Source organism: Mandrillus leucophaeus, unplaced genomic scaffold (assembly GCF_000951045.1).
Source record: "Mandrillus leucophaeus isolate KB7577 unplaced genomic scaffold, Mleu.le_1.0 Scaffold412, whole genome shotgun sequence".
In the NCBI taxonomy this organism is placed as follows: domain Eukaryota; kingdom Metazoa; phylum Chordata; class Mammalia; order Primates; family Cercopithecidae; genus Mandrillus; species Mandrillus leucophaeus.
Window position 1 is genome coordinate 435750 of NW_012104388.1, and position 16064 is coordinate 451813.

At 42.7% G+C, this 16064-nt stretch overlaps 1 protein-coding gene across 1 annotated transcript in view; it reads left to right on the forward strand.

Annotated features, from left to right (window-relative positions):
• Positions 1-16064, forward strand: part of DOCK3 (dedicator of cytokinesis 3) — a 494638-nt gene that overhangs the window by 377737 nt on the left and 100837 nt on the right. The window contains exons 22-25 of the mRNA XM_011992509.1: positions 3359-3551; positions 7630-7757; positions 10159-10305; positions 12643-12741. Coding sequence (XP_011847899.1) covers positions 3359-3551; positions 7630-7757; positions 10159-10305; positions 12643-12741 — 567 coding nt within the window. The remainder of the gene's footprint in view (positions 1-3358; positions 3552-7629; positions 7758-10158; positions 10306-12642; positions 12742-16064) is intronic.

The window sequence follows — 16064 nt, forward strand, 5'->3', positions numbered from 1 at the left end:
GCGATCTCAGCTCACTGCAACCTCCACCTCCCGTGTTCAAGCGATTCTCCTGCCTCAACCTCCTGAGTAGCTGGGATTACAGGTGCACACCACCATGTTCAGCTAATTTTTTATATTTTTATTAGAAATGGGGTTTCACCCTGTTTGCCAGGCTAGTCTTGAACTCCTGACCTCAGGTGATCCACCTGCCTCACCCTCTCAAAGTGCTGGTATTACAGGCATGAGCCACCGCGCCCAGCCACACACGGATGTTTATTGCAGCACTGTTGACAATAACAAAGATTTGGAACCAACCCAAATGCCCATCAGTCATAGACTAGGTAAAGAAAATGTGGCACATATACACCATGGAATACTATGCAGTCATAAAAAACAAAGAGTTTATGTCCTTTACAGGGACATGGATGAAGCTGGAAACCATCGTTCTCAGTCAACTAACACAGGAGCAGAAAACCAAACACCACATGTTCTCACTCATATGTGGCATATGTGGGAGGTGAACAAGGAGAACACATGGACACAGGGAGGGGAACATACACACCTAGGGGGGATCGGGGGACTAGGAGAGGGATAGCATTAGGAGAAATACCTAACGTAGATGACGGATTGATGGGTGCAGCACACCGCCGTGGCACGTGTATACCTATGTAACAAACCTGCACGTTCTGCACATGCATCCCAGAACTTAAAGTATAATAAATAAATTAATTAAAATGAAACTTCAAAAAAAGATTAGATTAAATTCAATATTAGAAATACCAGTATGGGAAGAAAATTTGGTTTCGTATATTAAAACTACCTGGCCAATCACCTGAGCCCAAGAAGTTAAGGCTACAGTGAGCTGTGATTGGACCACTGCACTCCAGCCTGGCCACAGAGTAAGACACTGTCTCGAAAACGAACAAAACTGCCTGGCCAGCTAATCTGTTACCTTTCCACACAGTCTTACCCTAGAACAAATCAAGAATTCATTACCCCAGTCAAAAGGGAAGTATTTTTCCTTATAAAATGAATGTCAGAATTTTTATGTAATGGATTATATTCTTCAACTTTTTGAAGCTAAATATTACGCCAAAACCTGTAAGCAAAGATCAGACAGCCTCTCTCATGTCCAGTCATTCAGTCACTGCCAAGTATATTGTTAGCCCAAGTATATATTTAAACTGTCTCATTTAAGATTAAAATTAAAAAACAAAAAATTTAAAAAAAATTTTTGTTTTCCACTTGCCTCTGTGTTGCCTCTTGATACCAGTTGCCTGTAGGTTTCTCAGCCCAGAGGACAGGTAATCAACTGGGAGTACCTTAAGACTTCCTTGACTCTATAAGGAAATATACTCTATAAGGGAGTCTATAAGGAACTCTATAAGGGAGTACCTCAAGGCTTCCAGGTGCTTCTGTAAGGAAGACACCTGTGATCTCCCCTTCTAAGTACCTTAAGCTGCTCCTGTTCCTCTTCCATTCCCCTCCCACAGCCAGAATACGGAGAGATTAGAGGTAGCTAGCAAAGCAATGCACATATGCTTTCTGGGAACTTGGTAACACAGTAATGCCCTGTATTGAGTGGCACACTCCTACTACATCAAGATAAATAGCTTAGATCTGGTCTCAGCTAAGACCTGGGTGAGAATCTGACCACCTTCTTTGGTGCAAGGCTCATGTTTCGTGAGTTTCACATATATGTGTGTGTGTGTGTGTGTGTGTGTGTATGTATATGTGTGTATATATATATAGAGAGAGAGATACACACACACACGTATGCATATTATTCACTTAGACTTTATATCTTTGATTATGACCACTAGAAGATGTCAGGGTGTGAAAGTCCTGTCCTGGTGTCTAAGTACAGGACATTTCACCATTTAAGAGAGCAAATGAGTTACTGTTTGTTATTGATTATAAAGCACCTACTTCACCACTCCTTTGTTTTTTATATCTAAGCAGCTAACTATATGTTTTGTTCTGGTTCTAATTACTGTGAAACAATCTCCTCAATATTCCAGGAGTTATAAATCTGCAGATAGAACTCATATAAGTGCTCCAGTTGGGCCTGGCCTGAATAAAAACCACAGCACAAGCCTGTTTTCCATGGCATAAATTTTCACTCACTCTAAGCCAGTGTCTGTTGCCTGACAGAGCAGTCAGGAAAACAGCCTTCCCTCCCCAGCCTGCCATTTGGGAAGGGTGCGTTCTCACCTTTTTGTCTCAAGGTGGCACTCCATTTCTCTTTGTAAATCCTGAGTTAATGGCATAAGGGGACTGAGAAGTGAAAAAAAGTCTTCATGCTGCTTCCACTTCCACAAGAGAAAATCATGAGAACCAGCATATATCAAAGGCCTATTGTGTTCCAGACACTCTACTGGAAACTTTATGTAAAAATTTCCCTCATACCAGCATCAAGAAATAAGTAATAGCATCATCCCCATTTTATAGATGGGGAAACAGAGAATTAGGTTAACTTGCCAAAGTTTATGTGTCAGGTAAGTGGTAAAGCTCGAATTTGAACTCGTGTCTAATTCCAAAACCCATTCTCTTTCTCCTATAGTGCTCTGCCTCCCAAAGGTTCTGGAACTGTTCTATTATCAGATTGTTCTCAAGAAACTACCTTGTGGTCTACCAGAGCTTACATCCTAGAAGAAAAGCCTAACATACACACTCCCACTCCCCTTGCTTGGGTGTCTAGGTCGCTGAACTCTAAGCCCACGTCAACAGTCCTCAAGAGTTTATGGCTAACCAAATACACAGATTTCTCATCCTCTTGAATTTACTCTTGAGACTACCAGGCATCAAAATAAGGAAACTACCAGGAAAAAAATAATTTATGAAGCCTTCATATTTCATGGTTGCAAATAAGAATCTCTGTTCTGGGGAAATGGTACAGCTCTCAGAACTGGATCATTGACTGCAGGGCTGTGAGCAGAGTTCAGCTGATGCTGCTTGAAGGAACTCAGCTCTCTGCCATACTTTCTTGAGTTTGGAACCAAAATTGGAAAGTTAAGAACTTGATCATAGAGATGAACAAAAATATAAATACATTTTATGAACAAAAACAGCTGTGGATCTTAAGCCACACTGAGCAGATTTTTCTTTATACCCCATTCTTTTGCCAGCAAATGCTATATGCAACTTATGAAAGCCTCAGATTTCCTGGATCCCAGTAAATTACCTTGTTTTGGTTTCCTTTTTGGTTTTTCCTGCTCCATGCCTGAGTGCTGTAGTCAGTGGCCAGGGAGGAGCCCACCTAAGGCAGAGATGCTACAGTGCCTTCTCAGCCTCTCACCACCTTGTGTCATTGTCTGAGTGTGAAAGATAGACACACACCCTAATTCTGTGCTAACCACAGCTTCATTTACTTCTGCAGGCTGCACTCCTCAATTCTTTCCCAACCATCTTTGACGAGCTGCTGCAAATGTTCACCGTGCAAGAGGTGGCAGAGTTTGTGAGAGGGACACTGGGGAGCATGCCCAGCACTGTGCACATTGGGCAGTCAATGGACGTGGTCAAGCTGCAGTCCATTGCCAGGACAGTGGATAGCCGCCTGTTTTCTTTCTCAGGTAAATCAAGTTGGGATGAGAGTCAGACTCACCTTTCCTTCCTTCTAGGGGTGATAGCCAAGTGATAATCAAAGGATCAGTTTCCTCAACCATTATGCAAGAAACCAGTGACCCTTAAGATGCAGAATATTTTGGTAAACTATAATAGAGAATGTAGCCAAGACCTAGGCCTACTGTCTTACTCACAGTTTATTCCTAGGAATCCACACATACGGGCATGTCACTGGGGTGGTGTCTGAGTCCATTCAGGCTACTGTAACAGAATACCATAGACTGGGTGGCATGTAAACAACAAACTTTCTCAGTTCTGGAGGTTAGGAAGTCTAAGATCAAAGCACCAGCAGATTCAGTGTCTGGTGAGGCCTACTTCCTGGTTCATAGACAGCTGTCTTCTCTCTGTGTTGACACATAGCAGAAGGGGCAAGGCAGCTCTCTGGGGTCTCTTTTTTTAAAAGGTCACTAATCTTGTTCATGAGGGCCCTGCCTCCAGGCCCACAGCTTCCAAGAACAGAGCTTGCCATACACTCAGGAAGGGAAGGAGAGGAAGAGAGAAGGGACTATCTCAAGGAAACAAGGATAAGCCAAGAAAATAAAAGAGGCCCTACAGATGACTTGAGGTCAGGAGTTCAAGACTAGCCTGGCAAACAGGGTAAAACCCTATCTCTACTAAAAATACAAAAAATTAGCCAGGCGTGGTGGTGGGCACCTGTAATCCCAGCTACTCAGGAGGCTAAGGCAGGAGAATTGCTTGAACCCAGGAGGCAGAGGTGGCGGTAAGCTGAGATCATGCCATTGTACTCCAACCAGGGCAACAGAGCGAGACTGTCTCAAAAAAAAAAAAAAAGGGCCCTGAAAGGGGGCCCTGAGGACCCTGTGCTTTCTTGTTTCCTTGCCATACCAGTCGATACATTTTCCGAAAGTCTTTGGAGAACCAACAAGGATTAGAGAGAGGAATAGACAGGGAGCTCTTTATGCTCCCCAAAGGGTCAGGACAATCTAATATATTAGCAGTCTAGTCTGTCTTTCACGAAGAACTTCTGGTTTTGTTCCTGAAGCCACATCATATGTGATCAAGTTCTGCCTTGCAGGGACAACCAAATGCTCAATGGCCATATATTAAGATCAATATGAGCCTAATTCTTTAAATATAATATCATTGTGCTAGGATAAACTTCTGAGGCACCAAAATAAATCCAAAACACCAGCAAAACAATTATTAGAATTTTTATAATTTTGGTGGTTAATTTTTTAGGTTTGACTTTTTTTTTTTTTTTTAAATGAGATGCAGTCTCGCTCTGTTACCCAGGCTGGAGTCCAGTGGCGTGATCTCGGCTCATCGCAACCTCTGCCTCCCAGGTTCAAATGATTCCCCTGCCTCAGCCTCCCGAGTAGTTGGGACTACAGGCATGCAACACCATGCCTGGCTAAATTTTTTTTTTTTTTTTTTTTTTTTTGTATTTTTAGTAGAGATGGGGTTTCATCATGTTGGCCAGGCTGGTCTCGAACTCCTGATCTCATGATCCACCCATCTCAGCCTCCCAAAGTTCTGGGATTATAGGCGTGAGACATGGCACCCGGCCAGGTTTGACTTTTAAAGTATAAGACCAAAAATTTCTCAGCCCAATGCTACACATATTTGTAATACTAAGTAGGTGTTCCCTTTGACTTAGCTCTGCCAGCGTATGGTATTGCTAGTAGTAGTAAAGCTGCCACCAAGAAAGTCATCTTTTTTCGATCAGTAACTGTTTATGCTGGTAAACAATTCTCTCTTCAGCTCCTATGTTGAAGATTTTATTAATGGTTTGGGCACACTGTCACTGAAGGCCACTGTACACACTTGAGCTTTGTGCACTGCTTAAAAGAAAATGCTTTCAGCTGGGCGTGGTGGCTCACGCCTGTAATCCCAGTACTTTGGGAGGTCGAGGTGGGCGGATCATGAGGTCAGGAGATTGAGACATCCTGGCTAAAACGGTGAAACCCCGTCTCTACTAAAAATACAAAAAATTAGCCGGGCGTGGTGGCGGGTGCCTGTAGTCCCAGCTACTCAGGAGGCTGAGGCAGGAGCATGGCGTGAACCCAGGAGGCGGAACTTGCAGTGAACTGAGATCGCACCACTGCTCTCCAGCCTGGGCGACAGAGCAAGACTCTGTCTCAAAAAAAAAAAAAAAAATGCTTTCAAAATATGTGGGAAGGGGAACAGCAGACTGCTCTCACTGACATACTTTATTTCTAATATCTCTGCATGTACTTGCTGCTTCACACAAACACTTAAGAAAAATTTTCTTAATACTTATGTGGCCTTGGACTATGTAATTGGATTTTAGATGACAGACACTGCCAAAATTTCGTTTGCATCTCACTTTCATTGAATGCCTGAGTTGCAGCATCTTCCCTGAAGCAAAAGGTTCTTTACCAGTGATGTCCTTTAACCAGCACTGGTATTCTCAAAGTATAAGTTTGGTCTCTTCTTCAGCAGGTTCTAGTAACAAACCACTGTTTTTTTCTGTAAGCAGCTATTGGTTATTACAAATACTAAGTATGTTGGTATTTTCTTCCACACAGTGTGGTATCAACTTTTTTTATTCAAGCAGCCTTTTAAATCTAGACTAGCTAGTATTCTATCCTGTTTGAACATATTCTAAGCATTTGACAAGGCAGGCCCAAATCTCTTATATATCATGTAATTTGTCTTTGACTGAAAAAGATTTTCTGTCTGAATTTCATGTGGAACTCTTAACTAAAGACAGATAAGAACGATAAATCCAAAATGCCATGGCTTGTTTGTGTTACTGATAATCTGACTAAATCATGCTGGCCAGATATGATGGGACCTGCAGAGTCACACCATCACTGACCATGTAGGAATACAGGGTGCCAGAAACACATTCACATTTGCATTTCACTTGTCCCCTAACCTCCCCTGTGAAGTAAATGTATTATAGAAGAGGCCCTTACACCCCATTCTACAGATGAGGAAAATAAAGCTCATGAGAGGAGTTAACTTGCCTGAGGTCTCAGAATGAGTTAATAAAGGAGCTTGAAGTAGGACAGCCTTCCTGAATTTGGGATTCTAAATACAGTCACCTTCTGATGAAAGTGCTATTCTGGTAACATTGGGAGAAAGTAAAAGAAAATCATTTGAAGTGTTTAGTGGGATTGGTGATAAATGTTGGCTAATTATCAAAGTCTTGTGACAATACAAAGGTCGTGCTTCAATTGTGTTCATTGCTGTGTACACACTGAGCAGCAATCTCACAAGGCTGTGGGGGAAAGGAAGCAGGCCTGTTGGCTGTGGCAAGGTAAATGCTCACAGGGGTGGAAGTGTCAGACTACCTACCTAGCCAGGGCATAAAGAGGGACAATCTATAATCCATTTCAAGCCTGCAAGTTCAGTCAGTGTAGTTCATACTAAGTATACCATTTAAATGGAATTTTCACTGTAAACTGTGCTTTTAATTTGGAGTCTATTCATTAAAGAGATTTCATTTGGGACCGGGTGTGGTGGCTCACACCTGTAATCTTAGCATTTGGGGAGGCCAAGGAGGGAGGATCGCTTGAGCCCACGAGTTCAAGACTTGCTGGGCAGCATAGTGAGACCTCATCTCTACAAAAAATTAAAAAATTATCCGAGTGCGGTGCCATACACCTGTGGTCCCATCTGTGTGGGAGGCTGAGGTAGGAGGATTGCCCTAGCAATCCTAGAAAGTTGAAGCTGCAGGGAGCCATGATCATGCCACTGCATTCCAGCCTGGGTGACAGAATGGGACCCTGTCTCCAATAAAAAGAGACTTCATTCCAAATGAAGCAGACTCCTAACATTCATCCTGCACAAAATATCATGGATGCTTGGTATTGAAATGAGAACAAAGAAAAGATGGAAGAATAATGTCATGTGATGGCTTATAATTTCCAGGCAGTGAGCTTTCAGGCCCTTGTAAGGTAAGGGGATTACCTTCACTTTTGCTCTAGTCTCAACCCCACCTGCTTTGAGAATAGCTAGGTCCTATAATGCCACTGGCTTCCCGCAGTAGCTAGTTCTCCTCTAAAGGCTTCTTCACCTTTGTGTTTTCTCTCCCAGAATCCCGCCGCATCCTGCTTCCTGTGGTTCTCCATCACATTCACCTTCACCTGAGGCAGCAGAAAGAGCTGCTTATTTGCTCAGGAATTCTTGGCAGCATCTTCTCCATCGTCAAGACCAGCTCTCTGGTAGTAGCCCCACACCCACTCCACCCTGCTCAGCTCTTCCCTAGTCTTGTATTAGTTTAGCCAGAGGCAGACCAACAAAGATCGCTTTGTACACTTTTCAGTCACAGATGCTTTCATGAGTGACAGGAAGGTGCCCAAGTGAATGGTGGCCTGTGTGTTCCCAACAGGTTTCTCTGTACAACGTATTCTTGCTATTTTTAAAGGTTGCACTATCAAATCTACCCAAAAATATAGTTATCTGTAGTACCACAAAGCCCAATTCTGTGTCATGCTGTTTCCATCAATAGGTTTTAATTCTGCATTCTTGGGAGTTTTCTGAGAATATTCAGGCATGAGCACAGGGAGGCAGACCCAGACTTGAGAGGTAGCTTGCTTATTCAGGCTCTTCTGTTAGCTTCCTGACAGCTTGATTCCACCCATATGGCGTTCCTATACTGTGCCAAATGAGGTCAGGGCATACAAGAGGTTAATGTTGCCCACCAGAGCTCTGAGCCTCAGAGGATGGTAGAATTGTGCTTTAAGGGTCGGGTTTCAACTGATACTGCTTTTACCCATTTTCTTTCCTCTTTATTTTTTCTTTTTGAAAGAAATCGGTGGTAGGCGGGGATGAACTGAGGTAGGGAAAGAGAGAAGAAGAGATATGAATCAGGCACAGGTGAGAGTAGGAATTTATTTTAATGATACTTATTTCATGTACTTTTGATAATAGAAGAAAGGCATATTACTTATAGAAAATTCAGAAATGATAGGAAAGCATAAGGAAAGAAATGTAAAACAAAAATGGATTTTTAAATTATACCATTTTATTAAGTTGCTAGAGAATAGAATTTCACATGCATTTAAAATGAACGGCAGTTACCAGGTGATAAGAATATACAAGGATAGGCTAGCTACATGTAGTGGGAGAGGCACCTAAAAAAAAAAGTATATTTTGTTTGAACAGGGGACAGGGACTCAATAGGATACTCTGATGTTCAAACTCAAAGTACCATCTGGTGACAGGGGTCTAGCTTGGCAGAGAGTGACTATGATGGTGATAATGGCCCTATTATTTGCTCTTGGCTCCAGGTAAGACTTGGCAGCTCTTCTTCCCACCAGGCCTCAGAGAAGCCACACCAAGCACATAAGATCTACTCGTAGCCCAAGGTTGTATTGAGGGGGGGACAGCTTATTGCTAAAGGAAGGAGAGAAATTGAAGCAAAAAAAGAGGAGGAATGGAACAGGAGTGGGAACCAGTAAAAACCTGGAGGCGATGGTTTGGTTGTGTTTGTGGGGCTAGAGTCAGTGTAATGAGTTGCTTATGACTACCCAAAGATACATCACTGGTAAGTGTTACCATCAGTTCGACAGATAGGAAAAATGACTTTGGTCCCAAGAGCTACTCAAATTCTTCATGTGGAATGGGACAGAGTATAGTTAAAATGGATGGATGGGTAGAGGAACAATGAAATTGAAGCTCAATGAGAGCAGAGATATTATCTCTCTTGTTCACCTCTATATATTCAGGTTCACAAATAGTGACTGGCACATGGTAAATGTTTAGTGAATGATAGATTGATGGATGGGTGAAGGATAGACACTAGGACCAGTGATAGTATAAACATCTTAGACAAGGGGCAACAGGAATCTCTTTGTGAGATAATTAAAATCATGCTACAGAATTTGAGATGAATGTGAGAGGTCTATAATAGGATAACAGATTCTTCCTAAATTAGGAAGTGGCCCTCAGTGAAGAGACATGCTTCATTGTTTTTGTGAGGTGGCCAGAGAAAGATGCACTGAGGCTGGAGTCCTTCAAATGGACCCTGTAACACGAAGGAGAGAGCTGAGGAGCTAGAAGTGGACCCAGGCATATCTAGGCAGCAGTCCAGGCTGGCAAAAATTGAGGGCACCCAAGGGGAAAACCCTGAGGAGAAAACAGGGTGCTCAGAAAGATGAGCTACTTCTGTGCATTAGTGCTATGCACTAGTGAAGGTACTGCTGCCACACCCTGTAGTGTGAATTTGTCACCATTTCTCAAACTTTATCATTTCCAAAAGTGTCAGCAGAGTTGTGCCTTCTCCTGACTATTCTAGGGAAATCAAAGAAAACATTTAACTCAGGATCTTTGTTTCTGCCCTGTATATCAAAATTAATGTATCTGCTTGAGATTCGAAGTTGCAGGTGGTGTTGAGTTAGGGTAAGGCCCCAGCCACCATGCCTGGGCAGCAGTGGCAGTTGTGCCTCACCTCCTGTCAAAGCCACTGTCCTGGGTTCCTTGACACTGCATGTTGGTGAGACTGAGAGCTTGGTGTTGGGAATCCAGAAGACTACTGCTGATGTACCTGACATAGTAAGTGCTGCCAGCTGTACTTCAGCCTGGCTTGGTGCTAACGGTGTGCTCTCTTACTGCTCGCTCCAGGAGGCAGATGTCATGGAGGAAGTAGAGATGATGGTGGAGAGCCTCCTGGACGTGCTCTTGCAGACTCTGCTCACCATCATGAGCAAATCGCACGCTCAGGAGGCGGTAAGAGGGCAGCGGTGCCCGCAGTGCACAGCCGAGATCACTGTTAGTAACTAACATCCAGGTTTTCTTGCCTTCTTTTCTAACCTGGGGCTTCTCCACAGTACTCCCCCTCCATCTTACCATCCCATCACCTTCATCTCAGCCTCCCCTCCTGCATGGTTGTCAGCATGCTGCCCTCTTCCCTTCTTGAATCTGACTCTTCTCTCCACTCTGAAAGCTCTAGGTTCATATTCCCAGGACTCTTCTTTAGGGCAGATCCGGGGAATGTTTGTTGTCCTGTTTTCCTGCATACTTTCAGCCAAGTCATTTTCTATATTGTGGAATGAAGCAGGGATGTATGTAAGATGTAGTAAGAGGTTGAAGTTGAAAAACAGACTACTTCTTCTAGGAACCCCCTCATATAGGTTCTCCTAAATGATGTACAGGACAGAATAATTTTCTCAGAATTGGCTTCTATCTACAAATTAGTTGCTTTTGTCCATTATGTTTGTATCTACATTTTTAGGATTTGGAAAAATGTGATGAGGTAAATTTCACTGGCATTACTGAATAATGATTTTTCTGTAATCTAACTAAAAGAGAAACAAACTGGGAAGGCTTCTCAGGAGGGGCAGAGAGACGATACCTTGGGCCCCTCATGTACCCCAACTCCAGAATAGACTTCTCAGCCCTGAGGTGGGGACATGATAAACAGTTTTCGTGGAATCTTTCCATTGGCAGATGGGAGATTACAGTGATCTCTCTGAAGAAAACCCTCTGGAGCAAGCCAAGCTACAGCGTGCTAGGGGGAGCAGGGAGCACTCAGGGAGCAGGTACGTGTTCTGAAGCACTGGGCTTGGAAAGAGTGTCTGCTCCTTTAGGAGCCTCTGTTGAAGGCACTCTCACTGTAAGTAAAAAACATATATGTATATGTACCCTGGCATTTCCTGGTCACCCAGCCTTCTGACCAACACTTACACAGTGCTTGCTGTGGGCCAGAATCTGCTTTATGCACTTGTCCAATATTAGCTCATTTAGCAGTACTGAGGAAGTGATTCATTTTATGTAGATTATAATGAGGATGATGATAATTGTAATTTATTTAGTACCTTTTTACATAATGGACTTTATTCTTAAATGCTTTATATACATTAACCCATGTGACCCTCATGACAAATTACCTATAGCTTTTTACGCCCATTTTTGAGATAAAAATGAGGTTCATGAACATATATATTTTGCACACATGTATTTTTAATAATTTCAGGCCAGGCGCGGTGGCTCATGCCTGTAATCCCAACACTTTGGGAGGCCAAGGCGGATGGATCATCTGAGGTCAGGAGTTCAAGACTAGCCTGGCCAGCATGGCGAAACCCAGTCTCTACTAAAAATACAAAAAAAATTAGCCAGGCGTGGTGGTGGGTGCCTGTAATCCCAGCTACTCGGGAGGCTGAGGCAGGAGAATCGCTTATACCTAGGAGGTGGAGGTAGCAGTGAACCAAGATCGTGCCATTGCACTCTGAACTGGGCGACAAGAGCAAAACTCCGTCTCAAGAAACAAGAATAATAATTTCAGAGACCTAGAAAGGGTTTGAGAGACTAAAAACTATTGTCACTTTCTCACGAGTTCATAAATATTTGAAAATTGCCCACGAGAAGTAAATGTTCTCCCTCCCTTTTAAAGAGGCAACTAAGAGGAGGCCATGCTTGTCTGCTTCATGCCAAAAGTTGCAATAAGATGGTTTTTGAAGTCCTTAAAGCAGGATTTTATTCCATGTATCCCAGTTGGAACTTGAAGACATTTTGAACATTGATATTTATCCTTTAATTTCTACTTGTCTTAAAGCCCATAGCTTGTCCCCTCAAAAAGGTCAATTTTAACTCATCTGCCTTTCAGACAGGCATATTGATCTGCTGTGTTTTGTTTGCCCAGTCTAGTAACCCTGTGCAAATTCTAGGAGATTCCAAAGAAGTCCTTGTGTAAGGGCTGCTCTAGCCCAGCAGGATCAGCAGAATCCAAATTCTATCCAGAGAAGGTTAAGCTCTCCCCTGTTCCAAGTATCCTCTATAGACTTAAGTACAGTGCCTTGGCAGCAAAAGACTATTTAGCCAAAACTTTCCTAGGAAAAAAAGGGAGAGTATTTGTCTCACTTTGCAATACTACTTTATTATTGTGTAAGATTTTTCAGTAGCCCCATACTGCAGAGACCTTATTCCCCCCCAATCCCTCCAGGCTTTCCTTAGCAGAAAAGAAGCTTTAAAGGGCCAGATTTGTCATCTTTCTTCCATGATCATTGGGGCCATCTCATACCCTCCCTTCTCTCCTTGCCCTCTATGGATGGGGGGAACACAGCCCTTGCAATTGGCCATGCTAAGTGTTTTTTTTGGGTTGGTCCCTAGGGCGAATATGTGTCCTGCCTTCTCTCACTGCTCCGCCAGATGTGTGACACCCATTTCCAGCACCTCCTGGACAACTTCCAGAGCAAAGATGAACTCAAGGTAGGCAGTAGAACACCTTTCATGTGGGAGCCAACACTCCCCAGGGGCTTTTTCCCTGTCAGGGGGATGAGTGCAAGTGACTAGCATTGCCACGGGTGTAGGATTCACCAGCCCTACTTTACAGCTGAGTGTTGGCCTCCAGAAGCTGAAAGCCAGCAGTGTCCCCACACAGCTGGACCCTGGTAACACTGCCAAGTTTTCCTTAACTATTGGCAGCCCTGTGATCATGTGCCTCTATTAGAGTCCCACACTGGTTGTCGGAAAACCAGGACTCCTTCCTTTCTTAGTAACTTGGCAGTTACCCTTATATTTTGTACCTACAAATTAGGATTTGCTGTTTTAATGCCTTTAATAATAATAATGATGACAACTTTTTTTCATTTAAATATATTTGTGGAAGATACCTTTAGAGAGCAAGGTGTGCACTGCTCATTTGCTGCCAGACTCTGGGTCTGGAACACTGAAGGGCTTATTTTTGTCACAGATTGCTATACATAATTTAAAAAGCCAAAGTGTACTATAAAGTTCATAATATAAAACACCTGTTTTTTTTAGCTAGTAGTCCTAGCTACTCTTGAGGCTAAAGTGAGAGGATCGATTGAGCCCAGGAATAATTTTTTTTTTAAATTTAGTGGTTTCCTGGCTCAGCCTGACTCATGTCCAGTCCCTGCTCGACAAAGGCAGCCATTTTCAATTCATTTGCTATTCTTCAGGAAGCTTCTACTACTATTTTTAGCTATTAGTTATTATCTATTTTTCCCTTTCTATGGAAAATGAAGATGATTCTCCAGAATCATTCCTCTCCCACACACATCCTTTCTCCCATTCTCCCAATGTAGTTTTCATATATTTTTGTTTGCATTGGTTATATTGGTTATCTTTTCTTTATTACAGCTAAATAAGTACTGTGGTGAGCCAAGACTGTCCTGGGATTATGTTTCTTTTCTTGTAGAACAGTGATGTCCAGTCTTTTGGCTTCCCTAGGCCACATTGGAAGAAGAATTGTCTTGGGCCACACATTAAATACACTAACACTAACAATAGCTGATGAGCTAAAAACAAATATATATATATACACACACATATATGTATACACACACACACACACATATATATAAAATATTTTAAGAAAATTTACAAATCTATTTTGGGCCTCATTCAAAGCCATCCTGGGCTGCATGTGGCCCATGGGCCATGGGTTAGACAAGCTTGTTGTCAAACTTATTGTTTTTATAAAAATTAATTGCCTCTTTTTTTTTTGTTTGCTTATGTTTTGTTTTGGTCTTCAAATCTGGTGAGGATTTACCACTCTTGCTATCATCTTTCTAATGTATCTCTTCTTCTAGCTTGCCTTATGGTCAAATGTATCAGATGTCAGGTCACTTTTTTTTCCTAGAGATTTCCTCCCCTACTGCTTTTATTTATTTCAGTCTCTATCTTTTGTGTTGGAGACTCTCCTCCTACAGACTTTCCTGTAGAGACTCCTGGATGATAGTGTGTATCTAAAAGTGAAGTCCTTTAGTGCTGATTACAAACTCTATGTATAGGCAGGGCTTTCTCTAGCAGGCTCCCCTGTAGATGGCCAAAGAGGATCTGCCCTTTTGGTCAGAGCATTCCCTAATTCCTGTATCTGCAGGACTTGGACTTGTTCATTCCCTAGAGGGGAGTCTTCTACTTCTCCTGTGTTGGGCACAGGAGTTCAGTGTCACAAAAGATCAACACTGAGACAAAGGATTCCTCAGCAAGGCTAGTTTACTTTCTGCAGAAAGGGTGCCCTCGCCAGCAGTCCAGCCACAAGAGCACAAACAAACAAAGGAGACAGGGTCATCTGTAACCTGACCCATCCACCCTACTGCTGTGTCTGGTTTCCATTGGCTGGAACGGGATCTCACATTCTATACTCGACCCGATTGGCTAGCAACTTAGAACTTCCCAAAAGAGGTAAAGGTAGAGGAGAACAAAGGAAGAGAGGAAGTAACCTGTGGAATGCTGAGAGAGGCAAAAACACTTCCAAATAAGAGAGAGGAATAGGCTATGACCTAATGCTTGCTTGGATTGGTTCAGGTGTGCCAGGGCAGATATCTAGGCTAAAATGTGGAAGCTGAGAACAGAGTATATTGATTTCTTTATTACAGCTAGCAGAATTTGAGAATATTAGCACTGGTCTTTGAGTAAATTTTGCTTCTAAGAGAGGTTACTATCTATTCTTAATTAGACTGGGAGGAAAGTTCCTTTGAAGAGGAACCTCTGTGTATTTCATTTTCTGCATTCTGGAAATGGAGTAACCTACCAATATTTTAGGAACGACATAGCAAAAAGGGGCTGTGAGTCTTCCAGTTCAGCAGGTAAAGTTTCTTTAAATGCCTATTTTCATTTTGGCACCTCAGTCCTCAGCTGTTAATGTATCCTTGAAGACAGACCCTCAGTGATCAACTCCTCCAGAAAACAGCCCTCAGTACTCTGGCAGGGCAGAGAAAAACTTATTAGCTAGTGACATGAGATAGCAGAGGGGATATTAGACTTTAATCTTCCTATTCTTAGCCCTCATACCTTAGATTACGGGAGGTGCCTAGTGGCGCTTCAGTTTGTGTGCCTTGCTTCTTATTGTTCTCATCCCTAAAGGCCCTTGGCTCTTGGTATTCCCAGGTCTGTTAAGTCAGTTACCAGTTTCTTCTTTTTCAAGTTTTCAGTATTTGTTGACCTCATTTGCTTACCATCTTCTCCCCTCTTGTTTTCTTTGTGTGGGTCTGTGCGTTTCTCTTTCTTGGCTATTATTTTAGAGGATTTGAGGAGAAGCCACGGTAAGGGAACATGTTCTATCTACCACACTGAATATGGAGCTTTGTATGTGTTTTCTTTTTTTATGACAGTATTATTGAGATACAATTATACCATAAAATTCATACTTTTCACAAGTGTACAATTTAATGCTTCTGATTATATCCATCTTAAAAAGACTCATCACAAATAGTGATATCAAGTTAATAATTTAAGACTTCCAGCCAGGCACAGTGGCTCTCGCCTGTAATCCCAACACTTTGGGAGGCCGAGGTGGGTGGAGGCAGATCACCTGAGGGTGGAAGTTTGAGACCAGCCTGACCTGACCAACATAGAGAAACCCTGTCTCTACTAAAAGTACAAAGTTAGACGGGTGTGGTGGTGCACACCTGTAATCCCAGCTACTCAGGAGGCTGAGGTGGGAGAACCACCTGAACCTGGGAGGCAGAGGTTGCGGTGAGCCAAGATCGTGCCATTGCACTCCAGCCTGGGCAACAAGAGCTAAACTCTTGTCTCAAAAAAAAAAAAAAAAGAAAAAAAGAAAA